Genomic DNA, 22,229 nt, shown 5'->3' with positions numbered 1-22,229 from the left:
GGGACAGCTTTACAGTGTGGACTACAGTGTCATACCTGTTAACTCAGTGTTGGGACAGCTTTACAGTGTGGACTACAGTATCATAAGTGTGAACTCAGTGTTGGGACAGCTTTGCAGTGTGGACTACAGTGTCATACCTGTGAACTCAGTGTTGGGACAGCTTTACAGTGTGGACTACAGTGTCATACCTGTTAACTCAGTGTTGGGACAGGTTTACAGTGTGGACTCCAGTATCATAAGTGTGAACTCAGCATTGAGACAGCTTTACAGTGTGGACTACAGTATCATAAGTGTGAACTCAGTGTTGGGACAGCTTTACAGTGTGGACTACACTATCATAAGTGTGAACTCAGTGTTGGGACAGCTTTACAGTGTGGACTACAGTATCATCAATGTGAACTCAGTGTTGGGACAGCTTTACAGTGTGGACTACAGTATCATAACTGTCAACTCAGTGTCGGGACAGCATTACAGTGTGGACTCCAGTATCATAAGTGTGAACTCAGCATTGAGACAGCTTTACAGTGTGGACTACAGTATCATAAGTGTGAACTCAGTGTTGGGACAGCTTTACAGTGTGGACTACACTATCATAAGTGTGAACTCAGTGTTGGGACAGCTTTTCAGTGTGGACTACAGTATCATCAATGTGAACTCAGTGTTGGGACAGCTTTACAGTGTGGACTACAGTATCATAAGTGTGAACTCAGTGTTGGGACAGCTTTACAGTGTGGACTACAGTGTCATACCTGTTAACTCAGTGTTGGGACAGCTTTACAGTGTGGACTACAGTATCATAAGTGTGAACACAGTGTTGGGACAGCTTTACAGTGTGGACTACAGTGTCATACCTGTGAACTCAGTGTTGGGACAGCTTTACAGTGTGGACTACAGTATCATAAGTGTGAACTCAGTGTTGGGACAGCTTTACAGTGTGGACTACAGTGTCATACCTGTGAACTCAGTGTTGGGACAGCTTTACAGTGTGGACTACAGTGTCCTACCTGTGAACTCAGTGTTGAGACAGCTTTACAGTGTGGACTACAGTGTCATACCTGTTAACTCAGTGTTGGGACAGCTTTACAGTGTGGACTACAGTATCATAAGTGTGAACTCAGTGTTGGGACAGCTTTACAGTGTGGAATACAGTGTCATACCTGTGAACTCAGTGTTGGGACAGCTTTACAGTGTGGACTACAGTATCATAAGTGTGAACTCAGTGTTGGGACAGCTTTACAGTGTGGACTACAGTGTCATACCTGTGAACTCAGTGTTGGGACAGCTTTACAGTGTGGACTACAGTGTCATACCTGTTAACTCAGTGTTGGGAACGCTTTACAGTGTGGACTACAGTGTCATAAGTGTGAACTCCGTGTTGGGACAGCTTTACAGTGTGGACTACAGTATCATAACTGTCAACTCAGCATTGAGACAGCTTTGCAGTGTGGACTACAGTATCATAAGTGTGAACTCAGTGTTGGGACAGCTTTACAGTGTGGACTACAGTATAAGTGTGAACTCAGTGTTGGGACAGCTTTACAGTGTGGACTACAGTGTCATACCTGTGAACTCAGGGTTGGGACAGCTTTACAGTGTGGACTACAGTATCATAAGTGTGAACTCATCGTTGGGACAGATTTACAGTGTGGACTACAGTATCATAAGTGTGAACTCAGCATTGAGACAGCTTTACAGTGTGGACTACAGTATCATAAGTGTGAACTCAGTATTGGGACAGCTTTACAGTGTGGACTACACTATCATAAGTGTGAACTCAGTGTTGGGACTGCTTTACAGTGTGGACTACAGTATCATCAATGTGAACTCAGTGTTGGGACAGCTTTACAGTGTGGAATACAGTGTCATACCTGTGAACTCAGTGTTGGGACAGCTTTACAGTGTGGACTACAGTATCATAAGTGTGAACTCAGTGTTGGGACAGCTTTACAGTGTGGACTACAGTGTCATACCTGTGAACTCAGTGTTGGGACAGCTTTACAGTGTGGACTACAGTGTCATACCTGTTAACTCAGTGTTGGGAACGCTTTACAGTGTGGACTACAGTGTCATAAGTGTGAACTCCGTGTTGGGACAGCTTTACAGTGTGGACTACAGTATCATAACTGTCAACTCAGCATTGAGACAGCTTTGCAGTGTGGACTACAGTATCATAAGTGTGAACTCAGTGTTGGGACAGCTTTACAGTGTGGACTACAGTATAAGTGTGAACTCAGTGTTGGGACAGCTTTACAGTGTGGACTACAGTGTCATACCTGTGAACTCAGGGTTGGGACAGCTTTACAGTGTGGACTACAGTATCATAAGTGTGAACTCATCGTTGGGACAGATTTACAGTGTGGACTACAGTATCATAAGTGTGAACTCAGCATTGAGACAGCTTTACAGTGTGGACTACAGTATCATAAGTGTGAACTCAGTATTGGGACAGCTTTACAGTGTGGACTACACTATCATAAGTGTGAACTCAGTGTTGGGACAGCTTTACAGTGTGGACTACAGTATCATCAATGTGAACTCAGTGTTGGGACAGCTTTACAGTGTGGACTACAGTATCATACCTGTGAACTCAGTGTTGAGACAGCTTTACAGTGTGGACTACAGTGTCATACCTGTTAACTCAGTGTTGGGACAGCTTTACAGTGTGGACTACAGTATCATAAGTGTGAACTCAGTGTTGGGACAGCTTTGCAGTGTGGACTACAGTGTCATACCTGTGAACTCAGTGTTGGGACAGCTTTACAGTGTGGACTACAGTGTCATACCTGTTAACTCAGTGTTGGGACAGGTTTACAGTGTGGACTCCAGTATCATAAGTGTGAACTCAGCATTGAGACAGCTTTACAGTGTGGACTACAGTATCATAAGTGTGAACTCAGTGTTGGGACAGCTTTACAGTGTGGACTACAGTATAAGTGTGAACTCAGTGTTGGGACAGCTTTACAGTGTGGACTACAGTGTCATACCTGTGAACTCAGGGTTGGGACAGCTTTACAGTGTGGACTACAGTATCATAAGTGTGAACTCATCGTTGGGACAGATTTACAGTGTGGACTACAGTATCATAAGTGTGAACTCATAGTTAGGACAGCTTTACAGTGTGGACTACAGTATCATAAGTGTGAACTCATCGTTGGGACAGCTTTACAGTGTGGATGGATCAGTCTTATAAACATTGGTGGGTGTAGGCAATGCTAAGCACGCAGGGAGAAACAGAGCGCTGTAAAAGCAGTGACAGTGACGGATGATGAGCCCTGTGGAAGAGGACTTTATGCAGTGCTTTAGAACAGTGGCACTCTCTCTCCCACCTCCTCCTCCTCTGTTTATCAACCAGACCTTCCCTTTATTTCTCTCTCCTTTTCCTTTGACTTTCGTCACCCCTTCCTCTATTGTTCTATTATCTCCTGCGCAACCTTCATCCTTGACTTTAAATCCTCTCTCTGTGGCCTAGTGTGGTCAACACATCTACGCTGTCAGTATAGGTTCAAATCCGGCCTGCTGCCCTTTGACCCAGCCTCTCTCTACCTTTTCCCCACTGTCATAATCTCTCTCTAGCTGTTCAGTAAATTTAGAAAATATCTTAAAAATATATGATCAATTCTCTCCCCCTCTCTCTTCATCACTTTCCTTCTCCAGGCGTGCTGTTCCTGCAGTTTGGGGATGAGACGCGGCGGGTGCACATCACCCACGAGCTGAGCAGCCTGGACACGCTGCACGCCCTCATCGTGCACATGTTCCCCCAGAAGCTGACGGCGGGGATGCTCAAGTCCTCCAACACGGCCATCCTGATCAAGGACGAGGCGCGCAACGTCTTCTACGAGCTGGAGGACATCCGGGACATCCAGGACCGCAGCATCATCAAGATCTACCGCAAGGAGCCCATCTACGCCTCCTACCCCGCAACACACCTGGTCAACGGGGACTTGAGGGTGAGACAGGGAGGGGTGAGAAGGGTGAGGGGGGGGGGGTGGAGCTGGGCTGGGCGTCTGATAGGGAGATAGGTGGATGGAGGGCTCTGGATTCTACTATAAATACTGATACTGTCACACTACTGTTGGGCGTTGACCTTTGAAGGTGCAACAGCTCTTTTGTGTTTATGTTGCAACAGTAAGTTTGACAGGTTGTGGAGGCGTATAGGTTATTTCTCCAGATATTCCTGCTGCGCAGTACTTTTATCTTCAAGAGCACCATATGCTGCCTGGACACTAAATAACAATGTTTCCCAGGGAGATGAGCTTGTTTCACCCCCTGTGCATGTCTCTGTTTTGGTTGAGTTCAAGGAACCTTGAAGTTGTCCTGTTTTCAGTCCCTTCCATCTGTAATAGTCACACTACATTGCGGATGAATCAGCCATTACCTATGCAAATAATTAGAGAGAGTGTGTGTGTGTGTGTGTGTGTGTGTGTGTGTGTGTGTGTGTGTGTGTGTGTGTGGGGGGGGGGGGGGGTCTCTGTCTGTGCGTATGAGTGTGTTTTTGTGAGTGCGTGCATACTAAAATCCCTAAATTGTGTATGGAGGAACACCAAAATATCCCAGATGAACTAGATTCAATTAAATCATAGAGAGTTCTTATTTCCAGGAGGGTAAAGCCAGGCCTTTGAAGAACATTCAAGTTGCTGGCTCTTTGCTGGCTCTTTGTTCTATGACTGTGTGTGTGAACTGCACACCCCCTCCTAGTTCAGTGCTGTGCTGGGGACTACCCTGCATGTTAACTAACATCTTGACATTGAACTGCTCCCGGGTGTACATTTTTGGGTTTGGATAGTTGGTTTTAACTGTGTTTTCAGGGTTTTATGTAAGTATGTGTCCCGACACACTGTGTGTGTGTGTGTGTGTGTGTGTGTGTGTGTGTGTGTGTGTGTGTGTGTGTGTGTGTGTGTGTGTGTGTGTGTGTGTGTGTGTTTGTTTGTGTTTGTGTGTATGATGCCCTCCCTCTGCAATGGCTCTTATACACGGTCCTGTCCATCATCACTTTACAGTATACTGTATGGGAAGATTAGGAGAAAGGAAAGAGGATATTTAAAAAAGGATGAGGAGGCAAAGACACAGGGATGACTAGAGGAAGGAGAGTAGGAGAGGTTGAGGAAAGAAACAGGTGAGAGATAATTACTGTAGATTGAGGAAAGACATAAACAGGAGAGAAAGGTAATTACTGTAGATTGAGGAAAGACAAACAGGAGAGAGAGGTATTTACTGTAGATTGAGGAAAGACAAACAGGAGAGAAAGGTAATTACTGCAGATTGAGGAAAGACAAACAGGAGAGAAAGGTAATTACTGTAGATTGAGGAAAGACAAACAGGAGAGAAAGGTAATTACTGCAGATTGAGGAAAGATAAACAGGAGAGAAAGGTAATTACTGTAGATTGAGGAAAGACAAACAGGAGAGAAAGGTAATTACTGTAGATTGAGGAAAGACACAAATAGGAGAGAGAGGTAATTACTGTAGGTTGAGGAAAGATAAACAGGAGAGAAAGGTAATTACTGTAGATTGAGGAAAGACAAACAGGAGAGAAAGGTAATTACTGTAGGTTGAGGAAAGACACAAACAGGAGAGAGAGGTAATTACTGTAGGTTGAGGAGACATAAACAGGAGAGAGAGAGGTAATTACTGTAGGTTGAGGAAAGACAAACAGGAGAGAGAGATAATTACTGTAGGTTGAGGAAAGATAAACAGGAGAGAGAGGTAATTACTGTAGGTTGAGGAGATATAAACAGGAGAGAGAGGTAATTACTGTAGGTTGTGGAAAGACAAACAGGAGAGAGAGGTAATTACTGTAGGTTGAGGAAAGACAAACAGGAGAGAGAGATAATTACTGTAGGTTGTGGAAAGACATAAACAGGAGAGAGAGGAATTAGTGGGAGATGCAGAGTAAAAATGAGGCAGAATATAAAAGTTTGGTGGAGGAGGTGGAGGAGAGAAGAAAGAACCTGTGGTGGATGAGGAAATTCCTCACATTCATTCCAATGAACCAGGAGTGGTTTAGTCTCCTGCTTTCTCTCACTTCTCTTCAATAGAGAAGAAATGGATATGTGCAGATATGGAGAAGTGCTTAATACCAGCTCTTTGTAATCCAGTGGGTTTAGTTGGGCTGGTTAAAAGGAGCTCAGAGGTTCTCTTAGACGAGTGGAAGGAGAAGAAAGAAACAATAAGGCTGGACTAGGCCCCTTTTTTAAGCTCTTTCATTTTCAGTTATTACACTCTAAGGTGACAGTCAATATATGTAGGTAATCCCATATCCTATAAGCCTTACTGTACTCTTGGATAGAGCCATTACTATAGACTTCAATCACACGTGTTGATTGTGTGCTGGTATTTGATGTGGGCTTGCGATGATGAGCCCAGGCTGCCACAGACTGTCCAATGTCAGTTTGATTTCCTATCCTCTGATTGTCAGCCTGGCACAGAGGGGGAGCACAGCGTTTTCATCCACTGGTATCCATGGTAACCTACCCTCCACCCCCGTCCCTGATGTCGTTTCAGAGGGATCTGGTGTACACATCCCGAGAGTCCTCCCCCACCCGCCGCCTCAACACCCTGCCCTCCTCCTCCGCCTCTCCCCCATCCGGCTCCCCATCCCGCTCCCGTCTGTCTTACAGCGGGGGTCGGCCCCCCTCCTTTGCCGGGCCGGGTAGTCACCCCCAGCTACAACAACACTCCCAGCACCAGCAGCACCCCCAGCAGCACCAGCCCCAGCACTCCCACCACCCTGGAGCCGGCTCCCACCACGGGGGCCCCAACGCCGGCCTGTCCTCCTCCCCTAGCGCCATCCTGGAGCGCCGCGACGTCAAGCCCGACGAGGAAGTTTCTGGGAAGAACATGATGCTGGTGAAGGAGGGGCTGTATGCCGACCCCTACAGCCTGGTACACGAGGGCCGCCTCAGTATCGCCTCCACACAGTCGCTGGCTGCCATCGGAGACCCCTTCGGCTTCCCCGTGTCTGGTGGGCTGTATCGCCGCGGCTCTGTGCGCTCCCTCAGCACATACTCTGCTGCCGCCCTGCAGGGGGAGCTGGAGGACGCCCTGTACAAGCCTGGAGGTCCCCTATACTCCGACTCCTATTCCTCAGCCACACTGGGCATGGGCTTCCGCATGCCCCCCTCCTCCCCCCAGAAGATCCCTGATATGCAGCTGAGGGACAGGGGGGACTCGTACTCTAGCTCCCCCAGCCGAGCCTCTCCGGTCAGGCAGACCTTCCGCAAGGACTCAGCCTCCTCTTCCGTGTTTGTGGAGAGCCCCAAGTCCAGGCCCAGTTCCAGCTCTGACCCTCTGGTCCTGCAGGCCGGGCCAGGAGGGGACGGGAGCAGGTTTGCGCCCGGATACAGCTCCCCACTCCCTGGAGAGACTTCTGAGTCCAGGTGAGTATGTGTGTGTGTGTATGTGTGGTTTGATATTTCATGCTTCCTCTACACAGTACGTGTTTCACTAGGTGTTTTCTAGTGTATACTAGTATGTTTTGACATTACTGTGGGATGTGTGGGTGCACCAGCTTCCATGTTTGTGTGTGTGTGAGTGAACCTAACTGACCAGCGTGTGTTAACCTACTGGCTTTCTCCAGGGAGCGTCTGGATCGTCTGGATCGTATGGAGGCCATGGAGAAACAGATAGCCAGTCTGACAGGCCTGGTTCAGAGTGTACTGACCAAAGCACCCGACAGTGACAGCACGTAAGACCCCCTTAAGAGCCCAAACACACAGAGCCATTCACAGACGTACAGTTGAAGTCGGAAGTTTACATACACCTTAGCCAAATACATTTAAACTCAGTTTTTCACAATTCCAGACATTTAATCCTAGTAAAAAAATCCCTGTTTTAGGTCAGTTAGGATCACCACTTTTTTAAAGAATGAATTATAGTAGAGGGATTCTATAGTAGAATTATAGTAGAGGGAATTATTTATTTCAGCTTTCGTTTGTTTCATCACATTCCCAGTGGGTCAGAAATTGACATACTATCAATTAGTATTTGGTAGCATTGCCTTTAAATTGTTTAACTTGGGTCAAACGTTTCTGGTAGCCTTCCACAAGCCTCCCACAATAAGTTGGGTGAATTTTGGCCCATTCCTCCTGACAGAGCTGGTGTAACTGAGTCAGGTTTGTAGGCCTCCTTGCTCGCACATGCTTTTTCAGTTCTGCCCACAAATTTTCTATGGGATTGAGGTCAAGGATTGTAATACCTTGACCTTGTTGTCCTTAAGCCATTTTTCCACAACTTGGAAGTATGCTTTGGGGTCAATGTTAATTAAGAAGACTCATTTGCGACCAAGCTATAACTTCCTGACTGATGTCTTGAGATGTTGCTTCAATATATCTACATCATTTTCCTTCCTCATGATGCCATTTATTTTGTGAATTGCACCAGTCCCTCCTGCAGCAAAGCACCCTCACAACATGATGCGGCCACCCCCGTGCTTCACGGTTGGGATGGTGTTCTTCGGCTTGCAAGCCTCCCCCTTTTTCCTCAAAGCATAACAATGGTCATTATGGCCAAACAGTTCTATTTTTGTTTCATCAGACCAGAAAACATTTCTCCAAAAAAGTATGATCTTCGTCCCCGTGTGCAGTTGCAAACGGTAGTCTGGCTTTTTATGGCGGTTTTGGAGCAGTGGCTTCTTCTTTGCTGAGCGGCCTTTCAGATTATGTCAATATAGGGCTCGTTTTACTGTGGATATAGATACTTTTGTACCTGTTTCCTCCAGCATCTTCACAAGGTCCTTTGCTGTTGTTCTGGGATTGATTTGCACTTCGCACCAAAGTACGTTCATGTCTAGGAGACAGAACGTGTCTCCTTCCTGAGCGGTATGATGGCTGCGTGGTACCAAGGTGTTTATACATGCGTACTATTGTTTGTACAGATGAACGTGGTACCTTCAGGCGTTTGGAAATTGCTCCCAAGGATGAACCAGACTTGTGGAGGTCTACAATTTGTTTTCTGAGGTCTTGGCTGATTTATTTAGATTTTCCCAAGATGTCATGCAAAGAGGCACTGAGTTTGAAGGTAGGCCTTGACATACATCCAAAGGTACACCTCCAATTGACTCAAATTATGTCAATTAGCCTATCTGAAGTTTCTTAAGCCATACCATCATTTTCTGGAATTTTCCAAGCTGTTTAAAGGCCCAGTCAACATAGTGTATGTGAATTTCTGACCCACTGGAATTGTGATGCAGTGAATTATAAGTGAAATAATCTGTCTGTAAACAATTGTTGGGAAAATTACTTGTGTCATGCACAAAGTAGATGTCCTAACCGACTTGCCAAAACTATAGTTTGTTACCAAGAAATGTGTGGAGTGGTTGAAAAACAAGTTTTAATGACTCCAACCTAAGTGTATGTAAACTTCCGACTTCAGCTGTATATACTACTAGAGCAGTAGACCATGACAGGACGAATGGACAGAAATACATGACTGGTCTCAGGATACTATATCGTTGTTTAACAGACCAGAATACGTTCAAGTACATTATTGCAGTATAGTAGTACTGTACATGATTATAGTACAGGTGTTTGCATTAGCACTGTAATTGGCTGGTAATAATGACCTTGCCCTGTGGACAGTATAAAGCAATCTGTAGTATAAGTAGATCATGCGTAAGTATAGTACAGGTGTTGGCATTAGCACTGTAATTGCCTTGCCCTGTGGCCCTGGTTGATCCTCAGATGCGGCCTACTGCGTCTCTGCATGATGGCGGGCTGCCCTCCGGACCAGGGCTCGGAGTTCTCACGGCCCTTCCCTTTCTCTTCCAGCGAGAAGACCGAATCCAACAGCGACGGCTCCGCCACTGGAAGTGAGTACCACGCCTAAAGTTCTAGCTTAAACTAGATTGAGGTGAATTGAGTTTTAGTTTGATCTTGTAGTCAGACTGCGTCCAGTCCTGCTAACCATTTACAATAGTTCAGGTTGAGCTTAGTTTTCAGGTCCATTTACCCACTGGGCCAGGCCTAGACCAGTTATTTAACAGATAAGATGGCTACTGGTCTTTAAACCACAACAGACATAGAATGACATCTCCCTCAACTCGCAACCTAGACACAAACCCATCCCTCTGTCCCTGCTTCCTCTAATATCTCTCTCTTACTCTCACATTTCCTTCCCTTTCTTCTTCTGTTGTATTTCTCTTTTCTCTCACTCCCTCTCTCACTCCCTCTCTCACTCCCTCTCTCTCTCCCTCTCTCACTCCCTCTCTCTCTCCCTCTCTCACTCCCTCTCTCACTCCCTCTCTCACTCCCTCTCTCTCTCCATATCTCTTTCTTCCCCTGTTCCTCGTGCCTCTGTTTAGCATGAGTGAGTCTGCATAGACTTGCTGTTCAATGGCCAGACCTTCAAAGGGCCAGCGAAAGGACACGACTGCCTTTGATGCCTCTCCTTGACATGAAATAACACCAGAAAATAAAGCTGTTAAATTAGCCGTTTTTCTCTCAGCAATAGTCGATAGAGGAAGAGTCCAGGGGTCCTCATTTGCCTCTGGCAATGTAAACCTTGAAGATTACTCCCAGTTTTCCTCCACTCTCTCTTCTCTCTCTTTATCTTTGGTAACTGGCTCACTGCTTCTGTGTTACAGCTGGACGGCTGAAGCGGAAAGGTAGTTTCACTCTTCTTCCCTTCCCTTCTCCTCTTCTCTTCTATCTCTCCTCTCATCTCTCTGCCCCTGGGTGGGTGTCTGGTGTTGTCACAGCTCCGATATTGGTGGTGGTGTGTCTCTTCTCTTATGTACCCTTTGGTTGTCTATAATCCTCTCTACCCCCCCTCCCTGTCTCTGGTTTTGTGTTGTTGGGTCCTTCTGGGTCTGTCTGGATGTTCATACATCTGAGATTCAGAAGGATATTCTCCTCGCACCATCAATATACTCTCTCTGTTCGTTTTCAGTCTACCTCTGTCCAGGAACTGAGCTGGGATCCTTTACCTGTGCTCCCAAGACTGCATGTGGAAGTGTGTGTGTGTGTGTGTGTATATGTGTGTGTGTGCGTGCATCTATCTGCTGTTGTGTGTCAGATGTCTTTATACATACAGCATTGTAATTAACCCAGTTTCCTCTAACTTCCTCATAACCTGTGTTCTGTCCTGTGATTGTCAGCTCTGACGCCGTCGGCCCCGCTGGCTCTGATGCCCCCCCCTCCCTCCGGAGACAGCCAGGTCACCACCGTCACCCGGCTGCAGATGCAGCTTCACCTCCACGACCTGCAGCAGAACGCCACCGACCTGCGCAAACAGCTCTCCCAGCTCCGCAAGATGCAGGTGAAAACGACCGAGCCTACTCTCAATGCATCTATTAGTACGACTGTTTACACAAACGCGCAGGCACACAGGCACACACACACACACACACACACACACACACACACACACACACACACACACACACACACACACACACACACACACACACAATAATGAACAAGATGTCTTATTCTACGACACATTTAGGTCATAGTATGCTTTGCGAGACAATGGAAGATTAAAGTTGTCGTATGTGTTGGTACTAAGAGTTTGAAGCTGTAGTCGTTAAGACCCGAGCCTAGTGGATATCCCTGTGAAGATGGACGCAGCATCAGATAATGGAAAGAAATGAAACCATTCAACGTTTTCCCTGTGACTCTCTGCGGTACCATGGTTACAGGCTGAGGAGAGAAGAGAATGGTCCTGTGATTTAACCCTCTGTGTGTGTGTGGGGGGGGGGGGGGGGGTCTAATGTGATGTGCTCTAACACATCAGATCAGTGGGGAAAATAAATTAAGAAGTGTAGAGGATATGGCGTATGTGATTTAGGGACAGCGCAGGGCCGTTTAACAGTCTGCCCTGTCTGTCTCTTCCTTTAGAGAGAGTTTATGAAACATAACAGTGGACACAGTCAGTGGTCCAGTCCACTTCATGCATCGTTAAGCTCTCCCTAGGGCCCAGCTCAATGGCTCATGACTCCTGGGTTTTGTAGTTTTATAGCCTGTGATTTCCTCAACATACTGGTGCGCACAGAGAGGCACAGCAGCAGGTACCTGCACCAACTCTCTTCTGATGAGGAACTGGGTTTAAGTGGTGGGATTTATTGTTGGAGAAAGAATACACTGAGCATACAAAACATTATGAATACTTGAACTTTACACAACATAGACTGACCAGGTGAATCCAGGTGAAGGCTATGATCCCTTATTCATGTCACCTGTTAAATCCACTTCAATCAGTGTAGATGAACGGGGAGGAGACAAGTTAAATAAGGATGTTTAAGCCTTGAGACGATTGATACATGGATTGTGTGTCTGTGCCATTCAGAGGGTCAACAGAGGGGCAAGACAAAAGAAGTGCCTTTGAACGGGGCATTGTAGTACTGTAGGTGCCAGGTTTTTCACGCTCAACAGTTTCCCATGTGTATCAACAAAGGTCCACCACCCAAAGGACATCCAGCCAACTTGACACAACTGTGGGAACTATTGGAGTCAACATGGGCCAGCATCCCTGTGGAACACTTTCAACACCTTGTAGAGTCCATGCCCTGATGAATTGAGGCTGTTCTGAGGGGGAAAAAAAACAGATGGAGAGGAGTCAAGTGGTAAATGGAGCCAAATGCAGCACAGTGGGACTAAATAGTAGTAATAATCTCAGTCATTTACCTGTGTGGGAGCCCAAGCCTGACTCCTAACCTCTGACCCGCCCCGTTGCCCATGGAGACGGACCCAGGCCTGAATAATACATGATGCTCATGAATTATGTAGAGCGAGAGAGAGAAGGGAGAGGGTGAACGTGGTAGAGGTAGCGTAATGCAGAGAAAGAAACAGAAAGAGAGTAGAAATGTTTTCATTGTGAGAAGTAATGCTGCAGAGCACATTGTTTATACTGTTGTTCAGTTTGATTCCCTGGAACATAAAAGAAATCCATGATTAACTAACTTCCCTTGCTAAGCGGGTGCTTTCATCTCAGTAGTGGTTGTATTGCATACATTCTGACAGATTGCATTCATAGTTCTGGATGTGTCTTGAATTTTGATTGAGTGCTTTGCAGTAGGATTTAGAGGTCCCTGCTAGTGCAATTCACTAACTGCAAACCCTGTTGTTGTCTGCTGTGTGTGTGAACCTTATTTTCCTCTGAGTGAGAAACACACACACACACACACACACACACACACACACACACACACACACACACACACACACACACACACACACACACACACACACACACAGAGCTGTGATGGGTTCCATCATCAACTAATGACATTCTGTGACAGGTTGGCTCAGAATATCTAATATTATAATATTTTAGAACTAGAAATCACAAAAATAAAAGCTAAAGCAATGAAACCAATATAATGAAACAATGAATTTAGGAGAAGTTGTTGCATGTCTGCATTACCCACCGGACACGCAGGACACATGCTCAGGGGCCCTGATTGGGGTCCCATTGATTTTGTTTTAATGTTTAAGCATGAGAACACAGAATAAGCCATTGGACAGAGTAGAATTGCAGGAAATTAGCTTTTTTGATATGCTAATAGCACAACTGCTTGATAATATGGTATGCTAATAGCACAACTGCCTGATAATATGGTATGCTAATAGCACAACTGCCTGATAATATGGTATGCTAATAGCACAACTGCCTGATAATATGGTATGCTAATAGCACAACTGCCTGATAGTATGGTATGCTAATATAACAACTGCCTGATAGTATGGTATGCTAATATAACAACTGCTTGATAATATGGTATGCTAATAGCACAACTACCTGATAATATGGTATGCTAATAGCACAACTGCCTGATAATATGGTATGCTAATAGCACAACTACCTGATAATATGGTATGCTAATAGCACAACTACCTGATAATATGGTATGCTAATAGCACAACTACCTGATAATATGGTATGCTAATAGCACAACTGCCTGATAATATGGTATGCTAATAGCACAACTACCTGATAATATGGTATGCTAATAGCACAACTACCTGATAATATGGTATGCTAATAGCACAACTACCTGATAATATGGTATGCTAATAGCACAACTACCTGATAATATGGTATGCTAATAGCACAACTGCCTGATAATATGGTATGCTAATAGCAGGATGTTGTCACTGTGATTCCTTTGCTATCTTGACCTCTACAAACTACTTACTGCTCTGGGCAGGACCACCGTAGGTGTGTGATACCAGATTCAGAGGGAGGCTTATTGTATTGCAGCAGATGTGCACCATTAATGATCTGCAGAATTCTCTACTGTTTTACCTCAGACACCTGTAACCTCTATTACCTACACAATTTGGATACACTGATTTCTGCTACAAGGGCTATCATTCAGAACACTATTAGTTACACAATATAATCTTGTTTAACCATTCAGTATTGTGTGTGTGTGTGTGTGTGTGTGTGTGTGTGTGTGTGTGTGTGTGTGTGTGTGTGTGTGTGTGTGTGTGTGTGTGTGTGTGTGTGCGTGTGTGGTTGTGTCTGTTTGTGTGTGCGCGTGTGTGTGGTTGTGTGTGCGCGTGTGTGCGTGTGTGGTTGTGTCTGTTTGTGTGTGTGTGTGTGTGTGTGTGTGTGTGGTTGTGTGTGTTTGTGTGTGTGTGTGTGGTTGTGTGTGTTTGTGTGTGCGTGTGTGGTTGTGTCTGTTTGTGTGCGTGCGTGTGCGTGCGTGTGTGGTTGTGTCTGTTTGTGTGTGTGTGTGTGTGTGTTTGTGTGTGGTTGTGTGTGTTTGTGTGTGCGTGTGTGGTTGTGTCTGTTTGTGTGTGCGCGTGTGTGTGGTTGTGTGTGCGCGTGTGTGCGTGTGTGGTTGTGTCTGTTTGTGTGTGTGTGTGTGTGTGTGTGTGGTTGTGTGTGTTTGTGTGTGTGTGTGTGGTTGTGTGTGTTTGTGTGTGTGCGTGTGTGTGTGTGTGTGTGCGTAGCTCCAGAACCAGGATAGTGTGAAGACGCTGCTGAAAAGAACGGAGAAGGAGCTGAACGTGCGTGTGAGTGACGCTCTGAGGAAGCAGGAGGACCCTCTGCAGCGACAGCGCCTCCTGGTGGAAGAGGAGAGACTCAAGTACCTCAACGAGGAGGAGTTTATCATCCAGCAGCTCCAGTCAGTACTCACCTGGTCACGGAATCATTCCTTCCTTAAGATCCGTTTGTTGAATGACTGGTTAACTGACTGACTGACTGATTGACAAAATCTATTCACATGATTATTATTATTGTTATTATTTGTAGGTCATTAAGATCATTGAGGTTCTAAGGAGGTCCTATGATAATAAGATGGTTGTACTAAGGCAGTAATACAGGCCTTCCTACTGGTAACACAAACAATCCCCATGCGTTACCCAGACACTGCCTGGTTTAGCAGAGTGTGTAACTTTATATGAGTGGACATTGTTGAATGAATCATTTGCCTCGTTAGATCATCGCTGTTAATCTAGGCTTGTTATTAACCGTTGCTAATAGCCATTTTATTTCATTTAAATATTCATACCATTTTGATTGGCCGTATGGCTTCAGGCTGATTTACTTGACATCGTTAAGTTGGATTTTCATTAGTGGTTTAGCTTCGTCAGCATGTGTGTGTGTGTGTGTGTGTGTGTGCCAGCGTTTGTATGTACATGTGTGTGTCCAGACTGTGTGTATGTCTCTCCATCGGTCTTGTGGTTCTCTCGCTTCGACACACACACCACAGTGTTCTCAGTGGAACATTACAGGCTTCATAACATGAAGGTTTTTATGTTAACTGTGAAGGCCTTGTGTTGACACGTCTCTCCTGTGTTGTCTCTCCAGTGACCTGGAGAAGTCAGTGGAGGATATCCAGAAGGGTTCGTCTGTCAATCACAAACTGGTGACGGTTCAGGAGCTGGAGGAGAAGGCTTCGCTTCTGAGGAAACTAGGAGAGACACTCACAGAGCTCAAGAGTAAGTCACTCACTGATACACTGATCACTCACAGACACACTAACAGGGTCTCATCACAGGAGTCTGAGTCTGTTAACAGCTCGTAATAATGGAACAAATAAAACGCCTGCCAACCATGTGTTTGATGTATTTGATGCCATTCCACTAATTCCGTTCCAGCCATTACCACGAGCCTGTTCTCCCCTATTAAGAGGACACCAACCTCCTGTGGGTCTGATACACTTATCACTCACAGACACACTGACACGGTCTGATACACTGATCACTCACAGACACACTGACATGGTCTGATACACTGATCACTCACAGACACACTGACACGGTCTGATACACTGATCACTCACAGACACACTGACACGGTCTGATACACTGATCACTCACAGACACACTGACACGGTCTGATACACTGATCACTCACAGACACACTGACACGGTCTGATACACTGATCACTCACAGATACACTGACACGGTCTGATACACTGATCACTCACAGACACACTGACACGGTCTGATACACTGATCACTCACAGACACACTGACACGGTCTGATACACTGATCACTCACAGACACACTGACATGGTCTGATACACTGATCACTCACAGGCACACTGACATGGTCTCATACACTCATCACTCACAGACACACTGTAGGCACTGACTTAGATAGTCAATCACAGACACACATCACAATCACCGCTCTCAGAATCAGACTCCCGTTGTAACTTCTGAGATGTGAATATGTAGTGTCCTCTCTCTCATTGTCTCCCTCCAGACCAGTTCCCCAGTCTGCAGAGTAAGATGTAGTGTCCTCTCTCTCTCATTGTCTCCCTCCAGACCAGTTCCCCAGTCTGCAGAGTAAGATGTAGTGTCCTCTCTCTCTCATTGTCTCCCTCCAGACCAGTTCCCCAGTCTGCAGAGTAAGATGTAGTGTCCTCTCTCTCATTATCTCCCTCCAGACCAGTTCCCCAGTCTGCAGAGTAAGATGTAGTGTCCTCTCTCTCTCATTGTCTCCCTCCAGACCAGTTCCCCAGTCTGCAGAGTAAGATGTAGTGTCCTCTCTCTCTCATTGTCTCCCTCCAGACCAGTTCCCCAGTCTGCAGAGTAAGATGTAGTGTCCTCTCTCTCTCCCTGTCTCCCTCCAGACCAGTTCCCCAGTCTGCAGAGTAAGATGTAGTGACCTCTCTCTCTCATTGTCTCCCTCCAGACCAGTTCCCCAGTCTGCAGAGTAAGATGTAGTGTCCTCTCTCTCTCATTGTCTCCCTCCAGACCAGTTCCCCAGTCTGCAGAGTAAGATGTAGTGTCCTCTCTCTCTCCCTGTCTCCCTCCAGACCAGTTCCCCAGTCTGCAGAGTAAGATGTAGTGTCCTCTCTCTCTCATTGTCTCCCTCCAGACCAGTTCCCCAGTCTGCAGAGTAAGATGTAGTGTCCTCTCTCTCTCATTGTCTCCCTCCAGACCAGTTCCCCAGTCTGCAGAGTAAGATGTAGTGTCCTCTCTCTCTCATTGTCTCCCTCCAGACCAGTTCCCCAGTCTGCAGAGTAAGATGTAGTGTCCTCTCTCTCTCATTGTCTCCCTCCAGACCAGTTCCCCAGTCTGCAGAGTAAGATGTAGTGTCCTCTCTCTCATTGTCTCCCTCCAGACCAGTTCCCCAGTCTGCAGAGTAAGATGTAGTGTCCTCTCTCTCTCATTGTCTCCCTCCAGACCAGTTCCCCAGTCTGCAGAGTAAGATGTAGTGTCCCCTCTCTCATTGTCTCCCTCCAGACCAGTTCCCCAGTCTGCAGAGTAAGATGTAGTGTCCTCTCTCTCTCATTGTCTCCCTCCAGACCAGTTCCCCAGTCTGCAGAGTAAGATGTAGTGTCCTCTCTCTCATTGTCTCCCTCCAGACCAGTTCCCCAGTCTGCAGAGTAAGATGTAGTGTCCTCTCTCTCTCATTGTCTCCCTCCAGACCAGTTCCCCAGTCTGCAGAGTAAGATGTAGTGTCCTCTCTCTCATTGTCTCCCTCCAGACCAGTTCCCCAGTCTGCAGAGTAAGATGTAGTGTCCTCTCTCTCTCATTGTCTCCCTCCAGACCAGTTCCCCAGTCTGCAGAGTAAGATGTAGTGTCCTCTCTCTCTCCCTGTCTCCCTCCAGACCAGTTCCCCAGTCTGCAGAGTAAGATGTAGTGACCACTCTCTCTCATTGTCTCCCTCCAGACCAGTTCCCCAGTCTGCAGAGTAAGATGTAGTGTCCTCTCTCTCTCATTGTCTCCATCCAGACCAGTTCCCCAGTCTGCAGAGTAAGATGTAGTGTCCTCTCTCTCTCCCTGTCTCCCTCCAGACCAGTTCCCCAGTCTGCAGAGTAAGATGTAGTGTCCTCTCTCTCTCATTGTCTCCCTCCAGACCAGTTCCCCAGTCTGCAGAGTAAGATGTAGTGTCCTCTCTCTCTCATTGTCTCCCTCCAGACCAGTTCCCCAGTCTGCAGAGTAAGATGTAGTGTCCTCTCTCTCTCATTGTCTCCCTCCAGACCAGTTCCCCAGTCTGCAGAGTAAGATGTAGTGTCCTCTCTCTCATTGTCTCCCTCCAGACCAGTTCCCCAGTCTGCAGAGTAAGATGTAGTGTCCTCTCTCTCTCATTGTCTCCCTCCAGACCAGTTCCCCAGTCTGCAGAGTAAGATGTAGTGTCCTCTCTCTCTCATTGTCTCCCTCCAGACCAGTTCCCCCAGTCTGCAGAGTAAGATGTAGTGTCCTCTCTCTCATTATCTCCCTCCAGACCAGTTCCCCAGTCTGCAGAGTAAGATGTAGTGTCCTCTCTCTCTCATTGTCTCCCTCCAGACCAGTTCCCCAGTCTGCAGAGTAAGATGTAGTGTCCTCTCTCTCTCCCTGTCTCCCTCCAGACCAGTTCCCCAGTCTGCAGAGTAAGATGTAGTGACCTCTCTCTCTCATTGTCTCCCTCCAGACCAGTTCCCCAGTCTGCAGAGTAAGATGTAGTGTCCTCTCTCTCTCATTGTCTCCCTCCAGACCAGTTCCCAGTCTGCAGAGTAAGATGTAGTGTCCTCTCTCTCTCCCTGTCTCCCTCCAGACCAGTTCCCCAGTCTGCAGAGTAAGATGTAGTGTCCTCTCTCTCTCATTGTCTCCCTCCAGACCAGTTCCCCAGTCTGCAGAGTAAGATGTAGTGTCCTCTCTCTCTCATTGTCTCCCTCCAGACCAGTTCCCCAGTCTGCAGAGTAAGATGTAGTGTCCTCTCTCTCTCATTGTCTCCCTCCAGACCAGTTCCCCAGTCTGCAGAGTAAGATGTAGTGTCCTCTCTCTCTCATTGTCTCCCTCCAGACCAGTTCCCCAGTCTGCAGAGTAAGATGTAGTGTCCTCTCTCTCATTGTCTCCCTCCAGACCAGTTCCCCAGTCTGCAGAGTAAGATGTAGTGTCCTCTCTCTCTCATTGTCTCCCTCCAGACCAGTTCCCCAGTCTGCAGAGTAAGATGTAGTGTCCCCTCTCTCATTGTCTCCCTCCAGACCAGTTCCCCAGTCTGCAGAGTAAGATGTAGTGTCCTCTCTCTCTCATTGTCTCCCTCCAGACCAGTTCCCCAGTCTGCAGAGTAAGATGTAGTGTCCTCTCTCTCATTGTCTCCCTCCAGACCAGTTCCCCAGTCTGCAGAGTAAGATGTAGTGTCCTCTCTCTCTCATTGTCTCCCTCCAGACCAGTTCCCCAGTCTGCAGAGTAAGATGTAGTGTCCTCTCTCTCATTGTCTCCCTCCAGACCAGTTCCCCAGTCTGCAGAGTAAGATGTAGTGTCCTCTCTCTCTCATTGTCTCCCTCCAGACCAGTTCCCCAGTCTGCAGAGTAAGATGTAGTGTCCTCTCTCTCTCCCTGTCTCCCTCCAGACCAGTTCCCCAGTCTGCAGAGTAAGATGTAGTGACCTCTCTCTCTCATTGTCTCCCTCCAGACCAGTTCCCCAGTCTGCAGAGTAAGATGTAGTGTCCTCCTCTCTCTCATTGTCTCCCTCCAGACCAGTTCCCCAGTCTGCAGAGTAAGATGTAGTGTCCTCTCTCTCTCCCTGTCTCCCTCCAGACCAGTTCCCCAGTCTGCAGAGTAAGATGTAGTGTCCTCTCTCTCTCATTGTCTCCATCCAGACCAGTTCCCCAGTCTGCAGAGTAAGATGTAGTGTCCCTCTCTCTCTCATTGTCTCCCTCCAGACCAGTTCCCCAGTCTGCAGAGTAAGATGTAGTGTCCTCTCTCTCTCATTGTCTCCCTCCAGACCAGTTCCCCAGTCTGCAGAGTAAGATGTAGTGTCCTCTCTCTCTCATTGTCTCCCTCCAGACCAGTTCCCCCAGTCTGCAGAGTAAGATGTAGTGTCCTCTCTCTCTCATTGTCTCCCTCCAGACCAGTTCCCAGTCTGCAGAGTAAGATGTAGTGTCCTCTCTCTCTCATTGTCTCCCTCCAGACCAGTTCCCCAGTCTGCAGAGTAAGATGTAGTGTCCTCTCTCTCATTATCTCCCTCCAGACCAGTTCCCCAGTCTGCAGAGTAAGATGTAGTGTCCTCTCTCTCTCATTGTCTCCCTCCAGACCAGTTCCCCAGTCTGCAGAGTAAGATGTAGTGTCCTCTCTCTCTCCCTGTCTCCCTCCAGACAGTTCCCCAGTCTGCAGAGTAAGATGTAGTGACCTCTCTCTCTCATTGTCTCCCTCCAGACCAGTTCCCCAGTCTGCAGAGTAAGATGTAGTGTCCTCTCTCTCTCATTGTCTCCCTCCAGACCAGTTCCCCAGTCTGCAGAGTAAGATGTAGTGTCCTCTCTCTCTCATTGTCTCCCTCCAGACCAGTTCCCCAGTCTGCAGAGTAAGATGTAGTGTCCTCTCTCTCTCATTGTCTCCCTCCAGACCAGTTCCCCAGTCTGCAGAGTAAGATGTAGTGTCCTCTCTCTTCTCATTGTCTCCCTCCAGACCAGTTCCCCAGTCTGCAGAGTAAGATGTAGTGTCCTCTCTCTCATTTGTCCTCCCTCCAGACCAGTTCCCCTAGTCTGGCAGAGTAAGATGTAGTGTCCTCTCTCTCTCATGTGTCTCCCTCCAGACCAGTCCCCAGTCTGCAGAGTAAGATGTAGTGTCCTCTCTCTCCTCATTGTCTCCCTCCAGACCAGTTCCCCAGTCTGCAGAGTAAGATGTTAGTGTCCTCTCTCTCTCATTGTCTCCCTCCAGACCAGTTCCCCAGTCTGGCAGAGTAAGATGTAGTGTCCTCTCTCTCATTGTCTCCCTCCAGACCAGTTCCCCAGTCTGCAGAGTAAGATGTAGTGTCCTCTCTCTCTCCATGTGCTCCCCTCCAGACCAGTTCCCCAGTCTGCAGAGTAAGATGTGAGTGTCCTCTCTCTCTCATTGTCTCCCTCCAGACCAGTTCCCCAGTCTGCAGAGTAAGATGTAGTGTCCTCTCTCTCTCATTGTCTCCCTCCAGACCAGTTCCCAGTCTGCAGAGTAAATGTAGTGTCCTCTCTCTCTCATTGTCTCCCTCCAGACCAGTTCCCCAGTCTGCAGAGTAAGATGTAGTGTCCTCTCTCTCTCATTGTCTCCCTCCAGACCAGTTCCCCAGTCTGCAGAGTAAGATGTAGTGTCCCTCTCTCTCATTGTCTCCATCCAGGACCAGTTCCCCAGTCTTGCAGAGTAAGATGTAGTGTCCTCTCTCTCTCATTGTCTCCCTCCAGACCAGTTCCCCAGTCCTGCAGAGTAAGATGTAGTGTCCTCATTCTCTCTCATGTCTCCTCCAGACCAGTTCCCCAGTCTGCAGAGTAAGATGTAGTGACCTCTCTCTATCCTGTCTCCCTCAGACCAGTTCCCAGTCTGCAGAGTAAGAGTAGTGTCCTCTCTCTCTCATTGTCTCCCTCCAAGACCAGTTCCCCAGTCTGCCGAGTAAGATGTAGTGTCCTCTCTCTCTCATTGTCTCCCTCCAGACCCAGTTCCCCATTCTGCAGAAGGTAAGATGTAGTGTCCCTCTCTCTCTCATGTCTCCCTCCAGACCAGTTCCCCAGTCTGCAGAGTAAGATGTAGTGTCCTCTCTCTCATTGTCTCCCTCCAGACCAGTTCCCCAGTCTGCAGAGTAAGATGTAGTGTCCTCTCTCTCTCATTGTCTCCCTCCAGACCAGTTCCCCAGTCTGCAGAGTAAGATGTAGTGTCCTCTCTCTCTCATTGTCTCCCTCCAGACCAGTTCCCCAGTCTGCAGAGTAAGATGTAGTGTCCTCTCTCTCTCATTGTCTCCCTCCAGACCAGTTCCCCAGTCTGCAGAGTAAGATGTAGTGTCCTCTCTCTCTCATTGTCTCCCTCCAGACCAGTTCCCCAGTCTGCAGAGTAAGATGTAGTGTCCTCTCTCTCTCATTGTCTCCCTCCAGACCAGTT

The 22,229-nt window shown here is 47.3% G+C and overlaps 1 protein-coding gene across 6 annotated transcripts in view; it reads left to right on the top strand.

The window, feature by feature from the left end:
• srcin1a (SRC kinase signaling inhibitor 1a) overlaps nucleotides 1-22,229 on the top strand; it is a 91,484-nt gene that overhangs the window by 26,034 nt on the left and 43,221 nt on the right. For 3 of the 6 annotated variants that reach the window (XM_031827344.1, XM_031827349.1, XM_031827343.1), the window contains exons 5-12: nucleotides 3,655-3,947; nucleotides 6,501-7,375; nucleotides 7,576-7,683; nucleotides 9,677-9,804; nucleotides 10,579-10,599; nucleotides 11,092-11,252; nucleotides 14,894-15,069; nucleotides 15,756-15,886. In XM_031827344.1, the coding sequence (XP_031683204.1) occupies nucleotides 3,655-3,947; nucleotides 6,501-7,375; nucleotides 7,576-7,683; nucleotides 9,677-9,804; nucleotides 10,579-10,599; nucleotides 11,092-11,252; nucleotides 14,894-15,069; nucleotides 15,756-15,886 (1,893 nt within the window). The remainder of the gene's footprint in view (nucleotides 1-3,654; nucleotides 3,948-6,500; nucleotides 7,376-7,575; nucleotides 7,684-9,676; nucleotides 9,805-10,578; nucleotides 10,600-11,091; nucleotides 11,253-14,893; nucleotides 15,070-15,755; nucleotides 15,887-22,229) is intronic. The other 3 variants (XM_031827347.1, XM_031827348.1, XM_031827346.1) reach the window with 3 other exon arrangements.

Source organism: Oncorhynchus kisutch, linkage group LG6 (genome assembly GCF_002021735.2).
Source record: "Oncorhynchus kisutch isolate 150728-3 linkage group LG6, Okis_V2, whole genome shotgun sequence".
Classification (NCBI taxonomy): domain Eukaryota; kingdom Metazoa; phylum Chordata; class Actinopteri; order Salmoniformes; family Salmonidae; genus Oncorhynchus; species Oncorhynchus kisutch.
This window is presented reverse-complemented; position numbering and strand designations above follow the sequence as displayed.